General features: G+C 46.7%; 1 protein-coding gene across 1 annotated transcript in view; it reads left to right on the top strand.

Annotated features, from left to right (window-relative positions):
* The window catches only part of Stacl (SH3 and cysteine-rich domain-containing protein), an 898,939-nt gene that overhangs the window by 558,127 nt on the left and 317,718 nt on the right, over positions 1-23,094 (top strand). The window contains exon 9 of the mRNA XM_071674332.1: positions 19,992-20,131. Within this exon, the coding sequence (XP_071530433.1) occupies positions 19,992-20,131 (140 nt within the window). The remainder of the gene's footprint in view (positions 1-19,991; positions 20,132-23,094) is intronic.

Below are 23,094 nucleotides of genomic sequence, written 5' to 3'. Positions count from 1 at the left end.
AAAATCGGTGAAGATCATGGAAGGACCTAGGGAAAATCGGTGAAGATCATGGAAGTCCCTAGGGAAAATCGGTGAAGATCTAGCTAGAACTTGAGGAGAACTTTTGAAAGACCTTAGGTAGAGCTGGGGAAGACCTGATGAGGAGGACTTGGGAAGGATTTGGCGAAAACTTCAGATATCATCTCAAGTCGAGAAAGTTTAGAAAGCCATGGGAGAACCTCGAGGGGTGGGGGGTGTGTGACCTGTTTGCCGTTTTATCTTTCTTTTTTTTTTTTTAGTTTTTGCATTAGTTCGTTACTGCCTCACGGCCGAGTCATAACACCTCGAGACTCCGGGTGTTAAGTGTAGTAGTAGGTTCAACGCCTCCGGAGTCTGACCAGGGCCTTAAGTTACCGCGCACGTTAGCCGTTGAAGCCCTGTTCGTGCTCCCAGAGGCATCTCATTTTTCCGGTCATCACCCGGGTACCCGAGGTGGTGTTTAGGTTCAGTGGTTTATGATTATGTTGGGTCGCCGTGGACTGAAAGGCAGTCGCGTTCGGATGCTAAGGCGGGAAACTGGTTGATGATAATGATTATAGTCATGAAAATAGTAATAATGATACTAATGATATTATTATTATCATCATTATTATTATTATTATTATTATTATTATTATTAATATATTATCATTATTATTATGAGTAGTATTAGTCGTAGTAGTAATAGTAGCAGTAGTAGTAGTAGTAGTAAGAGTAGTAGTAGTGGTATTAGTAGTAGTAGTATTAGTAGAAGTAGTAGTAGTAGTAGTAGTAGTAGTAGTAGTAGAAGTATTGTTGTTGATTTACTATACTGCTTGCCAGAATAGACATTCTTTTAGTGACTTGTGTCACAATATCAAGTGTAAGGCCAGCTCGTTATGGGCTGTGTTAATGTACAAAAGTCAAAGATCAAACGAAAAATTATTGACCAATGAGGGATGAATACGGTAGGCAGCTACTCCCTTGTCTGACCAATGAAAGCTGGCCGCCTCAGGTCAGCCGGGCGACCTGCTACGTGACGTCACCAGTTCTCCTCCTGCTCTCGCTAGCACAGGTCAGGCGTCAAGCGCTAGGTAACACCACAAGATCGTCTGTCTGATGGTTCATACTCAGGGATCTCCTTGATATAGAGGGCCTGTAGTATCTGAAGGCGTCTACCTCCGTTAGATGAAGACACTAGACGCCTTCAGATGTGCCATTTATTATTTTCTACGTAATTTTCACGTAATTATGTTCTGGGCCTCATCACTCGGATGGTCTATCATTTGGGACTGCTTTTATGTACCCCCTCCTGGGAACACTGGTGGAGTGTACCGTACCGGGAACACTGGTGGAGTGTACCGTACCGGGAACGCTGGTGGAGTGTACCGTACCGGGAACGCTGGTGGAGTGTACCGTACCGGGAACGCTGGTGGAGTGTACCGTACCGGGAACACTGGTGGAGTGTACCGTACCGGGAACACTGGTGGAGTGTACTGGTACGGTACAAAAGTACTTCATTGTGTACCACCACAAGAGTTACTTGTACACCTCTGATGTGTATATATCATGTTCTTGAGTGTGTATGTTGCTGTGCACAACAGTACATATAACAGTACATATAGCAGTAACTTGGGCCCAAACAAGGATAGACCTCGTACCGACACACAGCCCTTTGCCCCTAGCCCTCAGCCCTTAGTCTCCATGTCCGGCAGTCCTTAGCCCAACAGCCCCCTGGCCCTCACCTCGCGCTGGCACCCCCATCACTTGTGTGGAGTGGAACCCTCACCAACATAATTGGTCGAGGAAATATATATATATATTTGGAAATTGGGAGATGGAGTGTTGGGAAGGTTGTGATTTTGCCCTGTTGATGTTAATGGAACGTCAGAGGCGAAAGTTGAATTGCCAGAAGGTAAGATCTTCACTTATATTGGACTCTGAGAGACTGGAGTTTTTATTTGGGTGAGATGGGGTAAAAGAATGTCTATAGAGACTGCCCGAACCAGCTGCCCGTTCATGGCTTCACCTGGAGTGGGTCGGGAGTAGATTGGTTGTGTGGTGAAGACGTTATAGCCATGAGGGGCGGCCCTGCTGGGTGTGGGGAGAGGCTGGGGAGGCGAGACGCCAGGGGACGCCTGACGTGTGGTAACATGCGTTACATTAGACGGTAATTATAATCACAACACTCTCAGTAGTCATGCGCAACAAAACGAAATTTTCTGGTTTGATGCCTTGCTGGAGGTAGAGGTGTCACCCTCCAGGCGAGGACGGGCCAGTACATTCGTCCTTTTGCGCTGCCGCCAACTGGATGAGCATGGGGTGCACAATAAATTTCCCGGGGTTACCGGCGCAAATCAAATCAGGTAGAGGTGTCGCCCTCCAAGTGAGGACGGACCAGCATATCCCTCAGGTAGAGGTGTCGCCCTACGAGCGAGGACTGGCGGGTATATCCCTCTCTTCAACTCGACACCCGAGGTCGAGCTCGAGCCCACAGGTAACAGGACTTGAAATATTCAAGTGGAATCGATACAGATGCCCTCAGCCCACACGGCCAGGGAGTAGCTCGAATGGTCAGGTTTATTCTGCCCAGACAGAGCTTTCCTTGCAATGTTCATGGCGGAATAGTGTTGCTCGAAGGCTCTCACATAAGCACGTGTGTCTCTGATATCATTTACATACTGGAGAAGCCCTGTGTGTGTGTGTGTGTGTGTGTGTTTGTGGGTGTGTCGGCTGGAGGAGCACCACTACGTCAGCGAGGTGTCGGGTCCTGGGACGTGGGGACCTGAGGAGAACTCCAGCAGCAGGAACCCTAGTCTCTCTCTCTCTCTCTCTCTCTCTCTCTCTCTCTCTCTCTCTCTCTCTCTCTCTCTCTCTCTCTCCCAGCCACACCCCAGCCACTGCTTGAGGCCGTTGTCAGGGGGGGGATTGGGCAGAGTGAGCCACTTATTCCCTCCAGTGGTATGTGGGAGGCTCCAGGAGGTTCTTTTGAGCCATCTTTTGGGAACTGGGGAATCAGGGGACTTCACTTGTACCCCATATTGCTCATGATGGGAACAGAGTTCAGGCGAGACACATCAACCCTGCACTGTGTCCTGTGGGGGGAGGGAGGGGGGGTGATAGGATTCTTCGGGGGGGAGGGGGGACCAGTTCTGCCAGCTGTTATACAACAGAAAAACGAGGAAAAACAATTAGGAACTCATGGCGGCAAAGCTGATACAAAAAGAGCCTGATGTAATGCCCTTCAGGCAAGGAAATGTATATGATAATGTTTCTTTTTTCTTCTTTTACAGTGATTGTTTCCCTTGGTCCATTGACGGCGCTGCTGGGGTTCACTGCCCTGGAGATGGTGTGGCAATTATGTTATCCTTAATGATCATCACTGGCCTCCGTTCTGGCCCCCATTTTCCAATTTTGTGCCCGCGAGTGTGTGTCATGTAACCCCTCCCACCACAAAGGTACGACCTTTGACCAGAACGGTACAGCCCTACCGAGCACGACGGTACGACCTTAGACCAGGACGGTACATCCCTCGAGCACGACGGTACGAACCTCGGATATGATGACGTAGCCTTTAACCTGACCGTGTAGGGTCAGGTCAAAAGGCCAGGATGATGATATACCCCCAGGGTCGTGCGTCGTGCCCTAGGATCGTACACTGTCGTGATTAAGAGCAGAGCCGTTGTTCTCAAGGGTCGGACTACAGTGGCAGGCAGGGACACATCCTCTCATCCTCTCGTCGCTTCCATTCTCTCCCCCTCAGCCCACTCTTCATCCCTTCTTATCATCTTTATCTCAACACCTAATTCAACTCCCTTCTCCCCTTCACATTTCCTTCCCTTCCTCATCTCCCCATCACCCCTTCGCTATTCCCTCTTCACCATTGCCATCTCCACTTTCCCCTTATCCCCCTCCCCTCCCCTCCCCTCAGCTCCCCCACCAACCCTTCGTTCTCCTTCCCTTCCTCTACTCCTCCCGCCTCCACCCCCTAATTGCAGACGCATCAGTGGACATGGTATGTGACGGAGGAGTCAACCAGTTGGTGCGTCGTTGTGTACGTCTGGACGCTCCTTGCGTACGTCTGGACGGTCCTTGCGTCGTTGTGTACGTCTGGACGGTTCTTGCGTACGTCTGAACGGTCCTTGCGTCGTTGTGTACGTCTAGACGGTCCTTGCGTCGTTGTGTACGTCTGGACGGTCCTTGCGTATGTCTGGACGGTCCTTGCGTCGTGGTGTTCGTTTAGATGGCCCTTGCGTCTTTGCGTAGATCTAGAGGGTAGGCGTGAGAGGTTCCCCGGTGCCACAGTATCGTAGATTCGGAGATCTGAAATATTCGCTCTCACTCGTAAAATTCCCGACGAGAATTGTACCGTCGTAATGGTTCGCTGAAGGCGTGTGTTGGTGTGTGCGTCTGGCTGTGTTATGTATTTGGGTATTTTTCGGTTATGTAAATGCATGTACGTGTCCTTGAATATTTATTTGAGAATTTATGAATATTTTGTTAGGAAAGCGACTCGCCAGACCTTGGCTAGAAAATACAGCGGTTATCTGGCGGCAGACAGACTCATTACCTCCAGAAAGAACGTAGCTTTGGTCTTGATGTAACAGTGTTGTCATAAACTAATCCCTTCAAGATTTTTCTCCTCACACCATCAGGGAACAAGAGGCTTTTGAAAAGTACATTAGAGTTTTTAGGAGTATATATATATATATATATATATATATATATATATATATATATATATATATATATATATATATATTATCCCTGGGGATAGGGGATTAAGAATACTTCCCACGTATTCCTGCGTGTCGTAGAAGGCGACTAAAAGGGGAGGGAGCGGGGGGGGCTGGAAATCCTCCCCTCTCGTTTTTTTTTCTTTTTTTTTTAATTTTCCAAAAGAAGGAACAGAGGGGGCCAGGTGAGGATATTCCAAAAAAGGCCCAGTCCTCTGTTCTTAACGCTACCTCGCTAACGCGGGAAATGGCGAATAGTTTAAAAGAAAAAAAAATATATATATATTTATATATATATATATATATATATATATATATATATATATATATATATATATATTGGAAAGGATCACAATTTTGCGCGTGATCAAGATATTCCTATGAGTCCACGGAGAAAATGAAACACGGTAAGTTCCCAAGTGCACTTTCGTGTAATAATCACATCATCAGGGGAGACACAAGAGAGAAATATAACAGTCAGTTGATATACATCGAAGAGACGATGCTTGGACGCCATTTGGTAAACATGAGATTGTCCAAGACAGTTGTCTTGGACCTGTGAAGCGTCTGGGTAAACCATGGAAAGTTTTGTGGGGCCTGGAAGTGGAAAGGGAGCTGTGGTTTCGGTGCATTATACATGACAGCTAGAGACTGAGTGTGAACGAATGTGGCCTTTGTTGTCTTTTCCTAGCGCTACATCGATCACATGTGGGGGGAGGGGGTTTTCATTTCATGTGTGGCGGGGTGGCGACGAGAATGAATAAGGGCAGACAGTATGAATTATGGACATGTGTATATATGTATGTCTGTGTGTATATATATGTGTATACGTTGAGATGTATAGGTATGTATATGTGCGTGTGTGAACGTGTATGTATATACATGTGTATGTGGGTGGGTTGGGCCATTCTTTCGTCTGTTTCCTTGCGCTACCTCGCTAACGCGGGAGACAGCGACAAAGTATAATAAAAAAAAAAATAAATGTATATAGGCACCATTTTACGTTATGTAAGTCGAACCATTTTTCCATTAGTGGATTTATCTCGTGTGTTTTCCGTCGTTTCCCCACATATCACCAGAGGCGAGCTAAAGCCAAGTGCGTGACCTTTAATATGCTACATTATTGTACATCTGTGATATCATGGCTCTCCGTCGTCGTTTACCCCGCGTATTTGAATCATCACATATATGCTTTGAGTCTTCGAGTATCTTTATGTTAGATGCACGTTAGGGTTTAGGATGCGTATGTGAAAAGCTTTCTATATGTGTCCTAACATAACTCGGTCTGCCATGGTATGTACGAAAAAAAATGTTTCTTAGTCACTGAGAATATCGTACGAGTTTGACTGACGTCAGCCTGGCAGTACCTGGCAACTCGGGCTCGCCACTCCCAGCGTTGCCGTCCAGATGTGCAGGAGGGGAAAAAAATGTCGTCACGAAGAGAAATTGCCACTTTTGTTCAATTACCAATAATTTTCTTCAGTGGTGACACTGGGTGAGGGAGGGGAGTGAGGCAGTGACGCTCCACGTGGGTTACTTAAGTTTGTCGTAAGTGACGACAATGTGAAGCTGGGGATGATAAGTGGGACTTTAATACAGTATTACCAGACACACTTAATACAGTGTTACCAACTGGTATCTAACGCTTGTACCTGTTAGGGCTCTAGTGCAGTGTTACCAGCAGAACTCTGATGTAGCTGTTCTCGCAGGACTTACTGGGGTAAGATAGCGATGTGAATTAAGTATATGACGTGTAGGTCAACCCCTCCCTGTATCTCTATGGCCTCCTTCGGCATATGTGTGCCCCCTTATCTATGTTCAACCTCATCCTGCGTCTCCATGTCCCTTGTATCTCTCTGCCCCCCTCCCCCCCCCCTTTGGATCTTGCCTTAAAGTTCGTCCCTTGCACCTATTCTCCTCCTCGTTCCCTCCTTTTCCTCCATCTTCTCTCCCCACATATGAACCCAGGGTAAGCCGCTTCTCCCCTCCCACCTTCCCTTAGCTCGGTCCCTCGCGTTCTTTAGCCACAATCGGGTTCTGTATACGTATGGCCGCCATACACACTTGTGTGCCTCCTGTGTGCATACTGAGACGGTCCTGCACAACGACAGGTGCAGTCTCTCTCTCTCTCTCTCTCTCTCTCTCTCTCTCTCTCTCTCTCTCTCTCTCTCTCTCTCTCTCTCTCTCTCTCTCTCTCTCTCTCTCTCATGACGTAGCTACTAATCATCATCATTACGTTCCACAATGGAAGGCGTCCATCAAAGGGAACCTCAGTTTGATTCTGTTTGTTCCGACCAGCGTCCCAAGTCTTCAGTCCTCCCCCCACCTCCAACAGCAGTCCTCCTCCCTCACCCCATGCGTCAAATCTCCCTCCACCACAATATTCCTCCTCCCCCACCCAAGTGTCAGAGCATCTCCCTCCCTCTCATTATTCCTCCTCCCTCACTCAAGTGTCAGCATCTCCCTCCACCACTTCTCAAGACACAACCCACTACTCCACCACGGTCCCAGGTCCTCCTCCAACACAGCGCCTGCCTCTCACGCACCACCCCAGTCCTACTCCAACATCCGCCTCAGTCTCTCCCTCCACCACACCACAACCCTGAGCCTTGCACCACAGCCACCACCCGAGTGTCACTGTCACCCTCCATCTAGGATGGATCACGACCTTGAGTCCTCCTTGAAGTAAATTTACCCCCTTCCCCCTCCCTAGCTCTCCCCCCCCCTCCATCATGGAGGGTTTTTTACTTCAGTTTTGGCAGCGTCTTTCATCACAGGTCAACCATCCTCGACCCCCCCAGTCTGGGGAAACTACCTCGTGACAGTCAAAATACTCTGATCCTGAGGGGCTAATTACCGTGGCTTAATTGGCAGATGGCGCGGTGCCAGGTGGCTGGTGCTAGAGTCTGGTGCGTGGGAGTAGGAGGTGGGGGGAGCATAGTGTTTTACCAGCTCCCCTGCCAGTAAGAAACCCCGGCCCCTGTAATGACCCCAGCGCTCACCCAGATAACAAACCTCTCTCTCTCTCTCTCTCTCTCTCTCTCTCTCTCTCTCTCTCTCTCTCTCTCTCTCTCTCTCTCTCTCTCTCTCTCTCTCTCTCTCTCTCACTCGCGATAACAAACTCCCATGTCTGCTCCAGGCTAACAAGCCGTCCTCCCGCCAGACTAACAAATCCCCCTTCCTTCCTTCCTTCCTTCCACCCGACACTAACGAACGTCTGTGTCTGTCGGACTAACACACACTCCCGCACCCCCCATGACCCAGAGTAACGCACCCGCTCCTCCCCTATGGACTCACTAAACCCCTTCCTTTACCAAACGAACTAACAACCCCCCCTCTCTCTCTCTCTCTCTCTCTCTCTCTCTCTCTCTCTCTCTCTCTCTCTCTCTCTGACAAACACTACTTCGTCTCCTGCAGACTAACGAACCCCCCTTCATCTTCCCAGACTTACGACGCACCCTCCTCTTCCCCTCTCCCTCCCTCTCCCTCCCTCCCTCACTCCCTTCTCCCTGGGACTAACAGACCATCTACCTGAGCTAACGGGCCCACTACTACTCCCTTGAAAAATATCATCTCCTGTCTAACTGAATTATGCCCTCTTATACCCCCTGACTAACACTCCCTTTCTCCCCCTATCTGTGAATACCCCTCTATGGAAATCACCAGCCACCCTAGCCTCTCTCACCGACATACAGACCCTTCCTGTCCCACACGGATAACTCGACGACCTTTCCCACAGTAACACATCCCCTTCCGTCCCATACTAATAAAGTCCCTTCTGCCCCGCAATAATAAATCCCCTGTCTGTCCCACGCTGAAAAATAAAAATGCTTTCTATACCACACTAATGAATCCCCTTCCTGTCTCACTTTGATAAATCCCCCTTCTGTCCCATATTTATAAATCCCCGTCCTGTCCCACACTGATAAACCTCCCCTTTCTCCCAAAGTAATAGTTCTGCCCCAGACTAACGAACGCTTTCTCTCCCCAACAAAGACGCCTCGACCTCTTCAGCCTCCTTATATCTGAACCTCGAACGAATAGAGAGAGAGAGAGAGAGAGAGAGAGAGAGAGAGAGAGAGAGAGAGAGAGAGAGAGAGAGAGTACTTGGGGAAGCGATAACAGAAGACGTGGTGGTCTATAACGAGAGAATATGCTGGAGGAGGGGAGCAATACCCCAAATTCATTCTATACAGAGACACGGATCAGACTTACTAGTGAAGCAGAAGGCTGCTTTCTCTACCACTCACACCAGCACACCCACTCTGCAGGGAAATAGCTATGAAGGAGCACCATGTGGGGGAAGAATATACTGGCAGGGAAATAATAGAAGAAAGGTAGACTTAAAGACCCATTCTGATCTTATACCGGTACGATGGGGAAAGTTGGTTTACCCAGCTGTTTCGTAAAGAAAAAAGAAATAAAGATGGATGCGTGAAATTCATCTATCTCTCGCAGGCTGAACGAGGAATATAAAAACATGTTATTCACTCCTCATAAGTCCCATGTATCATCTCAAGCTGTGTCTTCAATGTAATGATAACCTTGGCGACATCTGATGTTAGATTTGATGATGGTCCTCGCCTTGACTACACATCTGGCGTGACATTATTCTCATGTTCTGTGAACTATTGCTGCTCACAACACTGTTGCCAACGTTTGTATTTCGTTTCCATCCTTATAACTTCATAACCATATTTCAGACGGCGCGGGCGACTGAATGCCCTAATCAAAGCCATCATTAACGCAATATATATATATATATATATATATATATATATATATATATATATATATATATATATATATATATATATATTTATTTACTTTGCTTGGTCGCTGTCTCCCGCGTTAGCGAGGTAGCGCAAGGAAACAGACGAAAGAAATGGCCCAACCCACTCACATACACATGTATATACATACACGTCCACACACGCAAATGTACATACCTATACATCTCAACGTATACATATATATACACACACAGACATATACATATATACACATATACATAATTCATACTGTCTACCTTTATTCATTCCCATCGCCACCCCGCCACACATGAAATAACAACCCCCTTCCCCCTCATGTGCGCGAGGTAGCGCTAGGAAAAGACAACAAAGGTCACATTTGTTCACACTCAGTCTCTAGCTGTCATGTAATAGTGCACCGAAACCGAAAAAAAAAACACCGAAACTTTCCACGTATTCCCTGCGTACTATAGAAGGCGACTAAAAGTGGAAGAAGCGTGGGGCTGGAAATCCTACCCTCTCATTTTTAATTTTCCAAAGAAGGAATAGAGAAATGGGTCAAGTGAGGATATTCCTTCAAAGGCTCGGTCCTCTATTCTTAACGCTACCTCGCTGACGCAGGAAATGGCGAATAGTATGAAAAAAAAAAAAAAATATATATATATATATATATATATATATATATATATATATATATATATATATATATATATATATATATGTGTGTGTGTGTGTGTGTGTGTGTGTGTGTGTGTGCAGCAAAACCTCCACTTCTCCGTGGAGAGATATGTTCAACAATTCCTCTTTCCAGTGGTGATTGTTGCATAAATATATCTTTCTTTCTTTCATACTATTCGCCATTTCCCGCATTAGCGAGGTAGCGTTAAGAACAGAGGACTGGGCCCCTGAGGGATTATCCTCACTTGGCCCCCTTCTCTGTTCCTTCTTTTGGAAAAAAAAAAAATGAGAGGGGAGGATTTCCAGCCACCCGCTCCCTTCCCTTTTAGTCGCCTTCTACGACACGCAGGGAATACGTGGGAAGTATATACATATATATATTATCCCTGGGGATAGGGGATTAAGAATACTTCCCACGTATTCCCTTCGTGTCGTAGAAGGCGACTAAAAGGGGAGGGAGCGGGGGGCTGGAAATCCTCCCCTCTCGGTTTTTTTTTTCAATTTTCCAAAAGAAGGAACAGAGAATTGGGCCAGGTGAGGGTATTCCCTCAGAGGCCCAGTCCTCTGTTCTTAATGCTACCTCGCTAATGCGGGAAATGGCGAATAGTTTGAAAGAAAGAAAAACATATATATATATATATATATATATATATGAGGTACCTGAATATGTGTGGATGTTACCAATATGAGAAGAAAGGAAAGATAAACAGTATGTATAAGGAAAGAAACCTGGTTCTGAATGAAGCAAAGCTCAAGGGTAAAGGGAAAGAAAGTCTTGAGAGTGAAGTCAGGGGTACCTGGTGAAAGGACAAGAGCGAAGGAAGGGGTTGCACTACTGCTGAAGCAGGAGTTGTGTGAGTATGTGAAAAAAAATGTAAGGAAGAGAGCTGTAGACTGACTTGGCCAAAACTGAAAGTGGATGGTAAAAGATGGATGATTTTAAGTGCTTATGTTTCTGGCCATAAGAAGATCATGAGAGGCAAGTGTTTTGAAAGCAGCTGAGTGAGTGTATCAGCAGTTTTGATGCAAGAGACCGGGTATTAGTGATGGGTGATTTGAATGCAGAGAGTAATGTGGTAGTTGAGGGTATGACTGGGGGCATAGGGTACTCAGTGATGTGAAGGGAAGTGGTGAACAGCTTGTGGAATTATTGTGCGCTGAAAAGGAACTGGTAGTTGGGAATACTTGGTTTAAAAACATGAATATGCACAAGTATGCGTACGACAGTAGGATAGATAGTCAGCGGGCGTTATGAGATTACATCATAATTGATAACCGTGAAAATGAGAGACTTACGGATGTGAATGTACTGAGAGGGGCAGCTGGTGGAATGTCTAATCACTAGCTCGTAGAGGCAAGGGTGAGGATTTGTGGAGGTGCCCGGAAAAGAGGAAACATTATGGGTAAGAAGGGAGTGGTGAGAGTAAGTGAGGTTGGAAACGAAACGTGTGTGAAGAAATACCAAGAGAGATTGATCGTAAACTGGCAAAAAGTGAAGGTGAGAGTAAACGAAGCAAGGGGAGTGGGTGAGGACGGAAGGTATTTAGGGAAGCAGTGCTAGCATATGCGAAAGATGCATGTGGCATGCGTAAGGTGATAGATGGGCAGGTTAGAAAGGGTTTTGAGTGGTAGGATGACTAAGTTGCTTGTGAAAGACAAATAAGAGAGGTGTATGGGCGGAACTTACAGGGAAGTAGTGTAGATGACTGGGAGATGTATCGACGAAACCCTAAGCGAGGAGAAACATTCGGGCTGGTTGTGGACCGACTGCTGCACCCAGAATTCGAACCTATGCGCTCGACCCCAGGCCGGCCCTGAATGCGTCACGGTCAGCAGTATTAACCGCTACACCACGGAGGCCCATAGCAGGGGGGAAAAAAATAATATGCTATAGTTATCAAGATTATTTGGTATTCTCAAAATTAATATGCTATAGTTATCGAGATTATTTGGTATTCTCAAAATTTCCTATTCAATCCTCTCGAAGTCTTGACACTTTCATGGAGGGTAATCTTGGCTGAGTGAGTCTTCCTTTCTGGGGTTGATATCTGAGGAGGTGAGGGACGGCAGAGGGTGGGGTCCATCCATCAGGGGGGTGGGAGGGGAAACGTCACACATAACACCACCATTGATTAGCACTCCCTGGGTTGTTCTTCCTTCCCGTCATTGTAACCTTGTGGCTCTGGTTAATTATTGACATCTGTACACACACACACACGGGCCTTCGTGGTTAGCCATACCGACCATGAGTTAGCACGGGCACGCATGAGCAGCAGAATGAATTGAGCCCATGTGTTCATCCTTCCCTCAAGAGCTGGTACCTGGCTGAGGTTTGGGTAAGTGTATGTATATACATGTAAGAAGAAAGATAAGGTACATATGGAAGATTAAGGTCCGTTCCAAAACGACTGTAAAAACTCTCTCCCCAAAACACACGAAGAGTTGTCACAAATAGGATTTCAGGACTTAAAGGTTAGCGTTACTGACCATGGGTCAGCACGGGCCTGCATGGCTTCGAATCCTTGGTGTGGCGGTGGGCCTACAACCAACCCAAATGGTCATCCTGCCTTCGGGGCTGGTATATAAATGGGTATCTTGTTTAGGCTTAGATCCGTGTGTGTGTCTATAAATACATAGGACAAAAGACAGTATTGATATACGTACATGGTTTAGAGATGGGCAACACGAGTGTAAACCCTTGTTCATGTAAAGATACTTTTGTTTCGAAACTGTTCCAAGACAGGATGAGACATGTATCCCATACGATTCGCAACAGTCCAGACCTTCTGAGAAGCTGTTACCAAACTGATGCGAGACGGGAATTTGTATGTTTCCTCTCTTCCATCCAAAATGGGAAACAAGGGACAATGTTTCTCTGTGTGGAAGCGTTTGGCAACGTCACGATGCAGCGGTCAGTGATCAGACGAGGTTGTTCACCTCGAGATGCTTTGCTGACGAGACTAAACGCAGGGATACAGAAGTTGCACTGAAAATGGAGAAACACACTTGCGTAATGGTATTGTAAAATTGATCATAGTTTTAGTAATGTAAAGTTATTATGGATGGGAATGCAAATCCAGGGGTATTTGAAACGTACTTACCACAACGCCGGTGACCGAATCCAATATTGAACATTGTCTGGTGTTCGGAGACAGAGGTGAAGGCAAATGGGTTCGAATCTCCATACATTCCCTTCGCGTTATATGTTATATTTAGCACCAAGTTGTTAGTATGGTGTTAATATGCAGTCATGTTAACCCACTGTAGCGTTCACTTCTTCACCCAGCGTCATCAAGTTGATCATTGTTATTCCCGCCAGGTCTTCGGTGTAGCTTGGTCTACACTGGTGTATACCAGTTGCATCCCGGGTGTTTCGAAACATGGGCCACATCCATAGTGAGAGTGCGTTCGGTTAGTAGAATTATCGTTAACACCTGAAGAAAGTGTTAAAGATTTTTTTCGGTTGGTGGATATAGTTTACGCTGACGGCCTTAATGGCCCTGGTAGTTGATAGGCCTCGAGCCCAACCAACCAGCTTCGGTACAGTCGCGAGGCAGTTGAGAAACAGAGTCGCTCAACTGTATACATACATTGTGTAGAAACAGTGGCGTGGATTGGACTAGGCCTTAAACTCTCTTCCTTTAAAACATATATAATAATTTCACACTATATATATATATATATATATATATATATATATATATATATATATATATATATATATATATATATATGAGTGGTCCAGAAGATAGTGCCTTGTTTCAACATAAAACTAAGAGAACCATTACATTGATGGGAATAGTGCTTGCCACACTGTTAAAGTTAGGTGTCGTTTATAGAGCAAGATGATAGAATCTTGTACAATCAGAAGACCTTATGATCAGAACATGAATATGTCCCATGGCCACTCTCACTGTGATCCAGTAATGTCAGACAGATTGGGTCATGTAATATAGGTTTCTGCCCCGCCAATCTCTTGTGACGTGGCTTGACAATCGAGTTTGTAAAAGGGGTCCTGCCCAGTTGACCTGTTACGACCTGGATTGTCAGTTTTGCTTAATCAACCCCACACCGACCTAAGTTTCTCCTGTATATATTCTTTGTTACCTCACCTTTCTCTCTGAGAGCATGAAAAGGTGATTTAATCTGAGACTTTGCGAAATATATCCAGAACCCCCAGAGGGCAACACCGCGGAACCAGTATTACCAACAGGCACAGCCAGGATTGCCAACAGCACTCACGTACTCTGAGCTCCTTAAAACGATTCAGATTACTTGAGATTTTCCTTGATCCTTTCAAAGGCCGGAGAGTGGCGCCTCTCTGAGGGGTAGCCTTCGTGAACACCCTCGAGTCATCTCACTTATATCCTGCGACTCCCGCTCTCTGGCCCACTACTTCTGCCTTCTTTTTTATCATTTTTACTTGCCTGGAGGTTTGATACCATGATGATTAGGGGATGGTGACGGTGCAGGTGGTGATGGTGAGGGGCAGGTGGTGATGGTGAAGGGCAGGTGGTGATGGTGAGGGGTAGGTGGTGATGGTGAGGGGTAGGTGGTGATGGTGATAAGGGGTAAGGTGATGGTGAGGGGTGCAGGGGGATGGTGAGGGAGCAAGTGGTGATGGTGAGGGGTCAGTTGGTGGTGGTGAGGGGGTCAGCTGGTGATGGCGAGAGGGGGCAGTTGGTGATGGTGAGGGGTCAGGTGGTGATGTTGAGGTATCAGCAGGTGATGGTGAAGGGGCAGGTGGTGATGGTGAGAGTGAAGGGTGATGGTGAGGGATCAGCAGGTGATGGTGAGGTCATGGTATGGTGATGTTGGGGCACAGGTGGTGGTGAGAGGGAAGGGGATAGTGATGGGGATAGGAGGATGGTGATGGTTAGTGGTGCAGGGTGGTAGTTAGGAGGACAAAGATAATGGTATGGTAATGATGATAATGATGATGATGATGATGATAATGATACAGTTTATTGAGTTTAGGCAGCCATTCATTTAAAGACTCACAGTCATTACAGAACTGGGGAGGTCATAACTAGTTAATTGATCATAGAAGAGCTGGAGATCAAGGTGGGGCTGCATACTCATACGTATGCTTTGAGCAAACACATGAATGAGGGACATTTACATAGTCGGAGTGGCAGATATACAGGAAGTTATACAGTGTAAACATTATGGCTTATACATTATGCATTTAGTAATAATGAGTTAATCATCAAGGGATGAATGGGCACTCGTGGATGGAGTACAGTACAGTAGTTGACGTACCACTGAAGAAAACGAAGCCTTTACTGGCTAGCTCTGCATTTGTTCATGGGTTGTTGTGTACGACGTCCACAGTGATAGGTGTAAAACTGTTCTTATTGCTGTCTGTCTGTGCTTTGGTGTGGTTACACTCTAAGGGTCTTACCCCTACCTACCCCGCCTCCACCACTGCTTGTGGTTCCCTCTTTCGGTGAGTTGGGGAAGCAATGTTTCATCGTGACCAAGGGATGACTGTCGCCAATATTACCATTGACTAAGTGACATGTAATTATAAACGTTTAAAATGTGTTAATAGGATTTAACATCACCTGTTATAGTATACTTGACATTAATTAGAAATTGTTTTGTAATACTGAAAGTATATCAAAATGTAAGGAGAAACATACAAGGATTATTGTTGTCGTATTAAACAAGCAACGGGATTTGGTAAACAAATGCACCACAACATTTACAGTCTAGAGAATGAGATTAGTAAATAACTACTTCCAATATGACGTTTATTTCCATAAAGATCATCATTGGTAATAAAACGTTTATTATAGAGTAAATTGGCAGACGAAAAACTACTCACATAACGACCGTTCCACGATTGTTATCCAGTTGTGGTCCATTAATTCCGGGACAATGCTCTGGTCTTTTATTTCTGCTGGTTCCCACCTGACTAGAATCACGCAGTCAAGGCAAATCCTAACAAATTTATTGTTATTAATCAGGTAGTGACAAAGACTACCCCGTGCTACGCCACTCTTCCCCCCACCTTAGTGAGGGAAGTCGTGATGGGTGTGTGGGCAGCACACAGGCCACAGTGGTGGTCCAGCTCTCACAGCCTTCACCTCTCAGGCGAAAAAGCCTTCTCATCAACACACCAGCTGCCGGTGTTGGCCGGAGGGGGAAGAACAGGTTCAGCAATGATGGGGCCCTCTCGGTAGGTGGTGTAAGACGGGCCTAGGGTGATTCATTGTGTTCTTTTCACGCCATCCAGCTGGTCCCTCTGTGTAACTGTTAGTGAGGAGGACCAGGGTGGGGAGGGCGTAGGTGAGCGTGGGTAGGATGGAGATGGTAGAGACGTTCCTGAGCTCAGATGGTGGACCCGGTGTGATGTCGAGGGGGCAGGATGTTGTTTGCCCCCCAGGTTAGATGTGCACCATCACCGTCTTGGTGTGATTCATAGTGACGTCGTTGCAGTACTCCACGCCTGGAGGCTGTTGGTGATGTCCTGATGAGCGGTGATGTCAGGGGATTTTTTTGTTTTTTTGTGATGCTAAGGTTGGCGTCGTTCCCACAGTTCCAGCGGTGAGGTGTATGGGTGTGTCCTTCAGGGCGTCCTTGATAAGGATGAGGGAGGTGCGGGGGTAGGGCATGATGATCGTGCGGGGTGATAGTAAGGGTGGCCGTGAGGAAGGGACTTAGCTAGGACGCCATTTGGTAAACGGGTGAATTATGTGATTATGACACGAAAGTGCACTTGGGAACTTATCGTGTTTCATTTCCCCATGGACTCGTGAGAACATATTATCATTATTATTTTTTTCATTATACTTTGTCGCTGTCTCCCGCGTTAGCGAGGTAGCGCAAGGAAACAGACGAAAGAATAGCCCATCCCACCCACATACACATGTATGTACATAAACGCCCACACATGCACATACCTATACATTTCAACGTATACTTACATATACATACACAGACATATACACATGTACATGTTCATACTTGCTGCCTTGATCCATTTCCGTCGCCACCCCACCACACATGAAATCCCCCCCGCACGTGCGCGAGGTAGCGCTAGGAAAAGACAACAAAGGCCACATTCGTTCACACTCGGTCTCTAGCTGTCATGTGTATATAGAAACGGGATACGAAAGCAGAAGGTACCTCCCCACCCATCTCTCCCCTCGGCTCAACTGCTGCAGGAAAAGGATCTGAAAAAAAAAAAAAAAAAAGTCCCATGGACTGTTGTGGTCTGATACTGGCGTGGAAATTGGATAGAAAAGTGTGGACTGGAGAAAGTTTCCTATCTGTCTGATAACATTTGCTCTGCGGCTGGATTCTGACAAAAAGCCAAGCATAATTAATGAGCGCATGCTTTCCTTACTGATAAGAGATGTCGGCGAAATATTTGTCTAGCCTCGATTTAAAAGATGTTTACTTCTTCGGGAGGTAAGTTATTCCAGGGCTCCACCGTCCTATATGTGAAGAGAAAACTTGTCTCAATGTCTATTACCTGCCCTTCCTTTTACCTTCGTACCGTTATTTTTCGCCATTCAGTCTCGGTCTAGGAAAAGAAAAATCTGGTGATATGGAAATTATTTAGCATAGTGAACACTTTTATCGGGTGGTCTCGGTGTCTGCGTTTTTCTAGCGAGAATGATTGTAATTCCCTGAGTCTTTTCCTATAAGACTTATATCTGGGTGAAGGGATTAGTCTGGGTGGTGGTCAGGGGATGGGGGGTGGCGGTGAGGGGACAGTGGTTGGTGAGGGGTAAGGGCTGGTCATGGGGCAGGGTGGTGGTGAGGGAGCACGGCCTGTTGATGAGGCAGGGGTAGGGGCTGGTGACGCTGAGGGGGATGAAGGTGATGGGAAGTGTGAGAGGGCGTGGGTGGTTGAGGTGAGGTGGGGTTAGGGATGGGGCGTGGGGGGTGTTAAAGTAGGGTGGTATTGATGGGGGAGGTGGAGTTGGGAATTGTATAGAGGCTAGGGATAGTGAGGATGCTGGGGGTATGGTGACCTTTAAGGGTCAGGTCAAAAGCTAGGCTCTCATACCCAGGGAAAGTACCGTCGCACTCAAGGATCTTAATCGTTATGGTCAGTGGGTCCTCCTGTCGTACTTGCGGGTCGTATCGTCGTACTCCCGGGTCGTATCGTCGTACTCGCGCGTCGTATCGTCCTTCTCGAGGGTCGTATCATCGTGCTCAAGGGTCTTATCGTCGTACTCGTGGGTCGCATCGTCGTACAAATGGGTCTTGTCTTCGTACTCTAGGGGTCGTATCGTCGTGCTCATGGGTAGGTCAAGGGTCGTCCCGTCATGGGTCGTACGGAGGTTCAAGGCTAGATTCCTGCTGCTTCACTCGATCTTCTGACACTCCTGAAGAGATGTGAGCCCGCGGTCTCGACACATAGCCTTCCTCGTCATGTATTTTCTTTCTACCGGACGCACCATCTTAGGTACAGGTTAGGACAGATCCTCCAGACACCCAGGTCAGGAGGGGGTCTCGGGCTATGACCCCCGGACATTACGCCACGTCTCAGACGTCTCCAGAGATGGAGTGGGAGATATCCCGCGACTTTATGACGTCTGAAACACGTAATGAAGTGATGGGAGTCTCTCGCCACGCCAAGCCCTTTCGACTCTGCCATTGAGAGGGAGCCTGGCTCTCGCGGGTTCCTTGTGGGATAACAGGCCCAACCCCGTAGGCCCAGTGCTTAGGTCCCTCACCACCGGCGGGCCGCCCTAGAGCATGGGGCCTCCACCTCCTGAGTTGTCGGGAGGTTTAATCTCAAACAAAAGCAACAGTCTCTGTCATTATACACACTTGCAAGGTGACTTACTCTCAGAACAATCTCATATTCTTATGACATCGCTTTTCGTTTTATATACGCACACACACCCAAAAAGAAATGCCTTTTCAATCTTCGGTTTCAATTCGCATCCCCTTGCCAGAGGTCTGTCGACTCGTCCGTCTTAAGAGGGAATTTGTCTTCGTAACTTTTCATTTCCTGGAACGACTTTTGATACTGTGACGTTGTCAACGTCTCTTTAAATTACTGGAGGTAAAAACCATCAAGAGGGCATCAGAAAGTTCCGAAGGTTTCATACAACTTCTCCTGACCCTCGAAAACTTTTCACAACTCTCGCTTTTAGTGTCTGGATGGAGATTCTTTTTGTCTTTTTTCTTTTTTTTCTCCAAACCAGTTTATGTTATAGATACTGAATTACCTCCACACCAATGGTGGAGGAAGGTAACCTTGTGTAGACAGACCTCACAAATGAATACTGTTTATGGACGGTAATTGTATGTAGTGTTTTCACTGTAAATCCCTCTTAATGATTTCTTTGACACCCGTTCCTCAACAAACCTTTCCTCTTATATCAAACTCTGTTATGACACCGTCTCATTACAGACCTTCTTTGTATGAAACCCTGTAGTATCAAACCTGTTTGCGTTAAACCTCCTGATATCAAATCTTGTATCAAACCTCATGGTATCAAATCTTCTTATCTCAAACCTCTTGGTATCAAATCTTGTATCAAACCTCCTGGTATCAAATCTTGTATCAAACCTCCTGGTATCAAATCTTGTATCAAACCTCCTGGTATCAAATCTTGTATCAAACCTTCTGGTATCGCATCTTCCTGCGTCAGACCTTGTTGCATCAATCATTCTTACACCAGACCTTCTCTCATCAAAACTTATTGTATCAAATCTCCTGTCTCAAACCTTCTTGCATCAATCCTTCATACATCAAACCTTTATGTATCAAGAGAGTTTAACATTCTGTGGTGTTCCGTCTCTTCAGCAGCCATGTTTGCCCCACCTGCTAACCCTGACGCTTCGTTTTTCTCCACAGAAAGAGTTGTTTGCGTCTAAGGACGGGGGAGGGGCAGAGGGCCGAGAGAGGAAGATGTCTAACTCAAGTGGAGGCAGCATGAAGACCAAGTGGATGAAGGCTTTCAAGTCCCTAAAGACCTCGGATCCCAGTAGTAGCAAGTAAGTCTTTCCCGCCGCCTTTTGTGGCTAGATGTGTGACGCCCTCCTGTGGCGGTCTCTCTCTCTCTCTCTCTCTCTCTCTCTCTCTCTCTCTCTCTCTCTCTCTCTCTCTCTCTCTCTCTCTCTCTCTCCTTCACCGTCATATAGCCAGCCTCATGGCATGGTGTGACCTCACGACACACCTATGGCATGGTGTGACCCCGCGACACACCCGTGTCATGGTGTGACCCCACGACACACCTATGGCATGATGTGACCCCACGACACACCTATAGCATGGTGCGACCTCGCAACACACCTATGTCATGGTGTTACCCTACGACTCACCTATGGCAGGATATGACCCCACCACACACCTATGGCATGATGGTGACCCTGTGGCACACTTATGACATGGTGTGAGCTTTCGGCACACTTATAGTGTGACCGTCTGACACGCTTCGGTCATTGTGTGACCACGTCACATTTATGGTATGGTGTGACTTAAGGACACTCTGACGTCATGGTGTGACCTTAAGACACACTTATGTCATAGTGTGACCGTATAGATACATGGCATAGTGTGACGTAAGGATACATGGCATGGTGTGACCTCAAAACGTACTTACGGTGTGGTATGACCTGAAGACACACGTATGGCTTGGTGTGAGCCATTGTGTGACCTCATGGTATAGTGTGACCTCACATCACACTAATGGTGTGATGTGACCTAACGTAACTGTTGTTGTCCAGTGTGACCTCATTACGCAATCATGGCATAGTGTGACCTCACATCACACTAATGGTATGATGTGACAGCGTAACACTTGTGGTTCAGTGTGACCTCCAAACATTCCTGAAGTTTGAGGTGACCACACGACACAGCTGTGACCTTGCGTTATCTAACGACCTTTTCTATTTGGCCGAGTGTGACTTTAACCTTGTGTGACCTTATGACCCCATTAATGGACGCCTTCCAACCCACCGACTCTGACTATGATGCTCATGAGTCATCATGGCAGTCCAGAGCCTGGTGTGACCTTGTAAGATGTTTTATTGGTCTTGTGACCTTGAGACATCTCGTGTCACTATTTTGTGGTGTCACATCGTTCCTTTCAATGCCATGTGTGACCTTGTAAAGCCTTGGGGTGTCATATGGCTACTACGTGCTAATGGCTTTTGTGACGCGACAATGTGACCTCATGTGACCTCATGTCACATAATGGTTCTGTAACACATTATAACAATTTTGTTTCGTTGCGCAATACCGTGACCCCCTGTGACCTTTTGACCCACTTTGACCATGTGTGACTCTTTTGAAACTATGTATTTGTAGCCATCTGTGACACCATGACACCACGGCCTTAGGAATCTGTAACCTGACACAGCTGTTGCGTCACTGAGGAACACTGCTGAGTGTCAGCCACTGTTAGGTCAGGCAGTGTCAGCCCATGTTAGGTCAGGCAGTGTCAGCCCATGTTAGGTCAGGCAGTGTCGGCCCATGTTAGGACAGGCAGAGTGTCATCATGAAATCTGTAACATCTTGTGACATTCTGTCCCATGCAGCTTTGTGAGCCTGACACGGCTTGACCTGACACTTGACACCAGAGGTTGAGATGACCTGGGTAGTATATCTGTGTATCAATAATGATTTTTCTCCCTGTTAATGACTTTGTGAAGGCAGCCGGGAGAGAGTAAGTTACCATTGCTTCGTGTTCTGACCTAATGTATGGTGTCCTGGACTCCATCTACAGGTGTTTCACTTAAAGAGTAAGGGATTATGTGTATACGTGTAGTCTATACTGTACCTGTATTATGATCTGTCACTTGTATAGTATATCTGAATTCAAGTCACGTTAGCAGAGTATAGAGTAAAGCTATAGTCATTGATCTATCACCCATAATACATGAATTCCATGAGCCAAAGTTTGATATTATATTGTCTTGGGGTCTTCGTAAGATGATGGTTCAATCAACAGCATTACATGTGCAGGTCTACGTTAACGTTTGTGTCTGTGTTGTGCCTAGACGCCCCTCAGTGTACCGTCATGTTGATGTTGGTCATATGGAATATGAGGAGGGTCGAGGTGAGAGACGAGGAGGCCTAGAGTGGAGGCTCATCATGCTGGGAACACAACCTTCCCACAGTCACAGGTCTCGCACACACGCCTCGAGTTCCTCACTGTCTCCACACCTCCCTCATCCTCCCACACCCCTTACCTACCCTCAGACACCTTACCTCTCCTCATCACCGTATCTGCTCTCAAACACCTTTCTTGCCCTCAGACACCTTTTCGGGCACCAGACTCTTTCCCCGCTTTCAAATACCTTTTTTTTTTTTTCTTTTTACCTCAGACACCTTTCCTGCCCTCAGCTAACGTTTCTGCCCTTAGACTTTTTTTTCCTGCCCTTAAACACTTTCTTTGCCCTCATACGCCCTTTCTGTCGTCAGACACCTTCCTTGCCCCTAGACACCTTTCCTCCCCTCACGCCTCCCCTCAGTCTTCTGGCGCACCCTTTTGCCTGTCCCCAAAATTTACATTTCCCTTATTCTTGTAACATTTTGTCGATTTTTGTTTTCTTCTTTCCTGATACAGTTCTCTCGTGCTCCTAGACCTTTTTCTCCTTCCCTCGTACACCCTCTTTTTCCCTTGTGTTCCATCTCCATCCTCTCTCTCTCTCTCTCTCTCTCTCTCTCTCTCTCTCTCTCTCTCTCTCTCTCTCTCTCTCTCTCTCTCACTCACACACACACCCTTGCACTTCATTTCCTGCTCCCGCCCTACCTCCTTGATCTACACAGTCCCCTCTCCCTCTCCTTTTACCTCCTCTCTTACCCTCGGAGCCATTCTGCGGACTTCCAACCCCCTCTTCTCCTCTTACATCCCATTCTTCTACCTTCGCACTACGTGCTGTGCCCTCGTTACTTAACGTATCCCCCTCTTCTGCCACCGTGTTCCATCTCCTCAGACCATTGCATCTTCCCT

This window comes from Panulirus ornatus, chromosome 1 (assembly GCF_036320965.1).
Source record: "Panulirus ornatus isolate Po-2019 chromosome 1, ASM3632096v1, whole genome shotgun sequence".
Taxonomy (NCBI): domain Eukaryota; kingdom Metazoa; phylum Arthropoda; class Malacostraca; order Decapoda; family Palinuridae; genus Panulirus; species Panulirus ornatus.
Note: the sequence above shows the minus strand (reverse complement) of the source record. Positions and strands in the feature narration are given on the sequence as shown.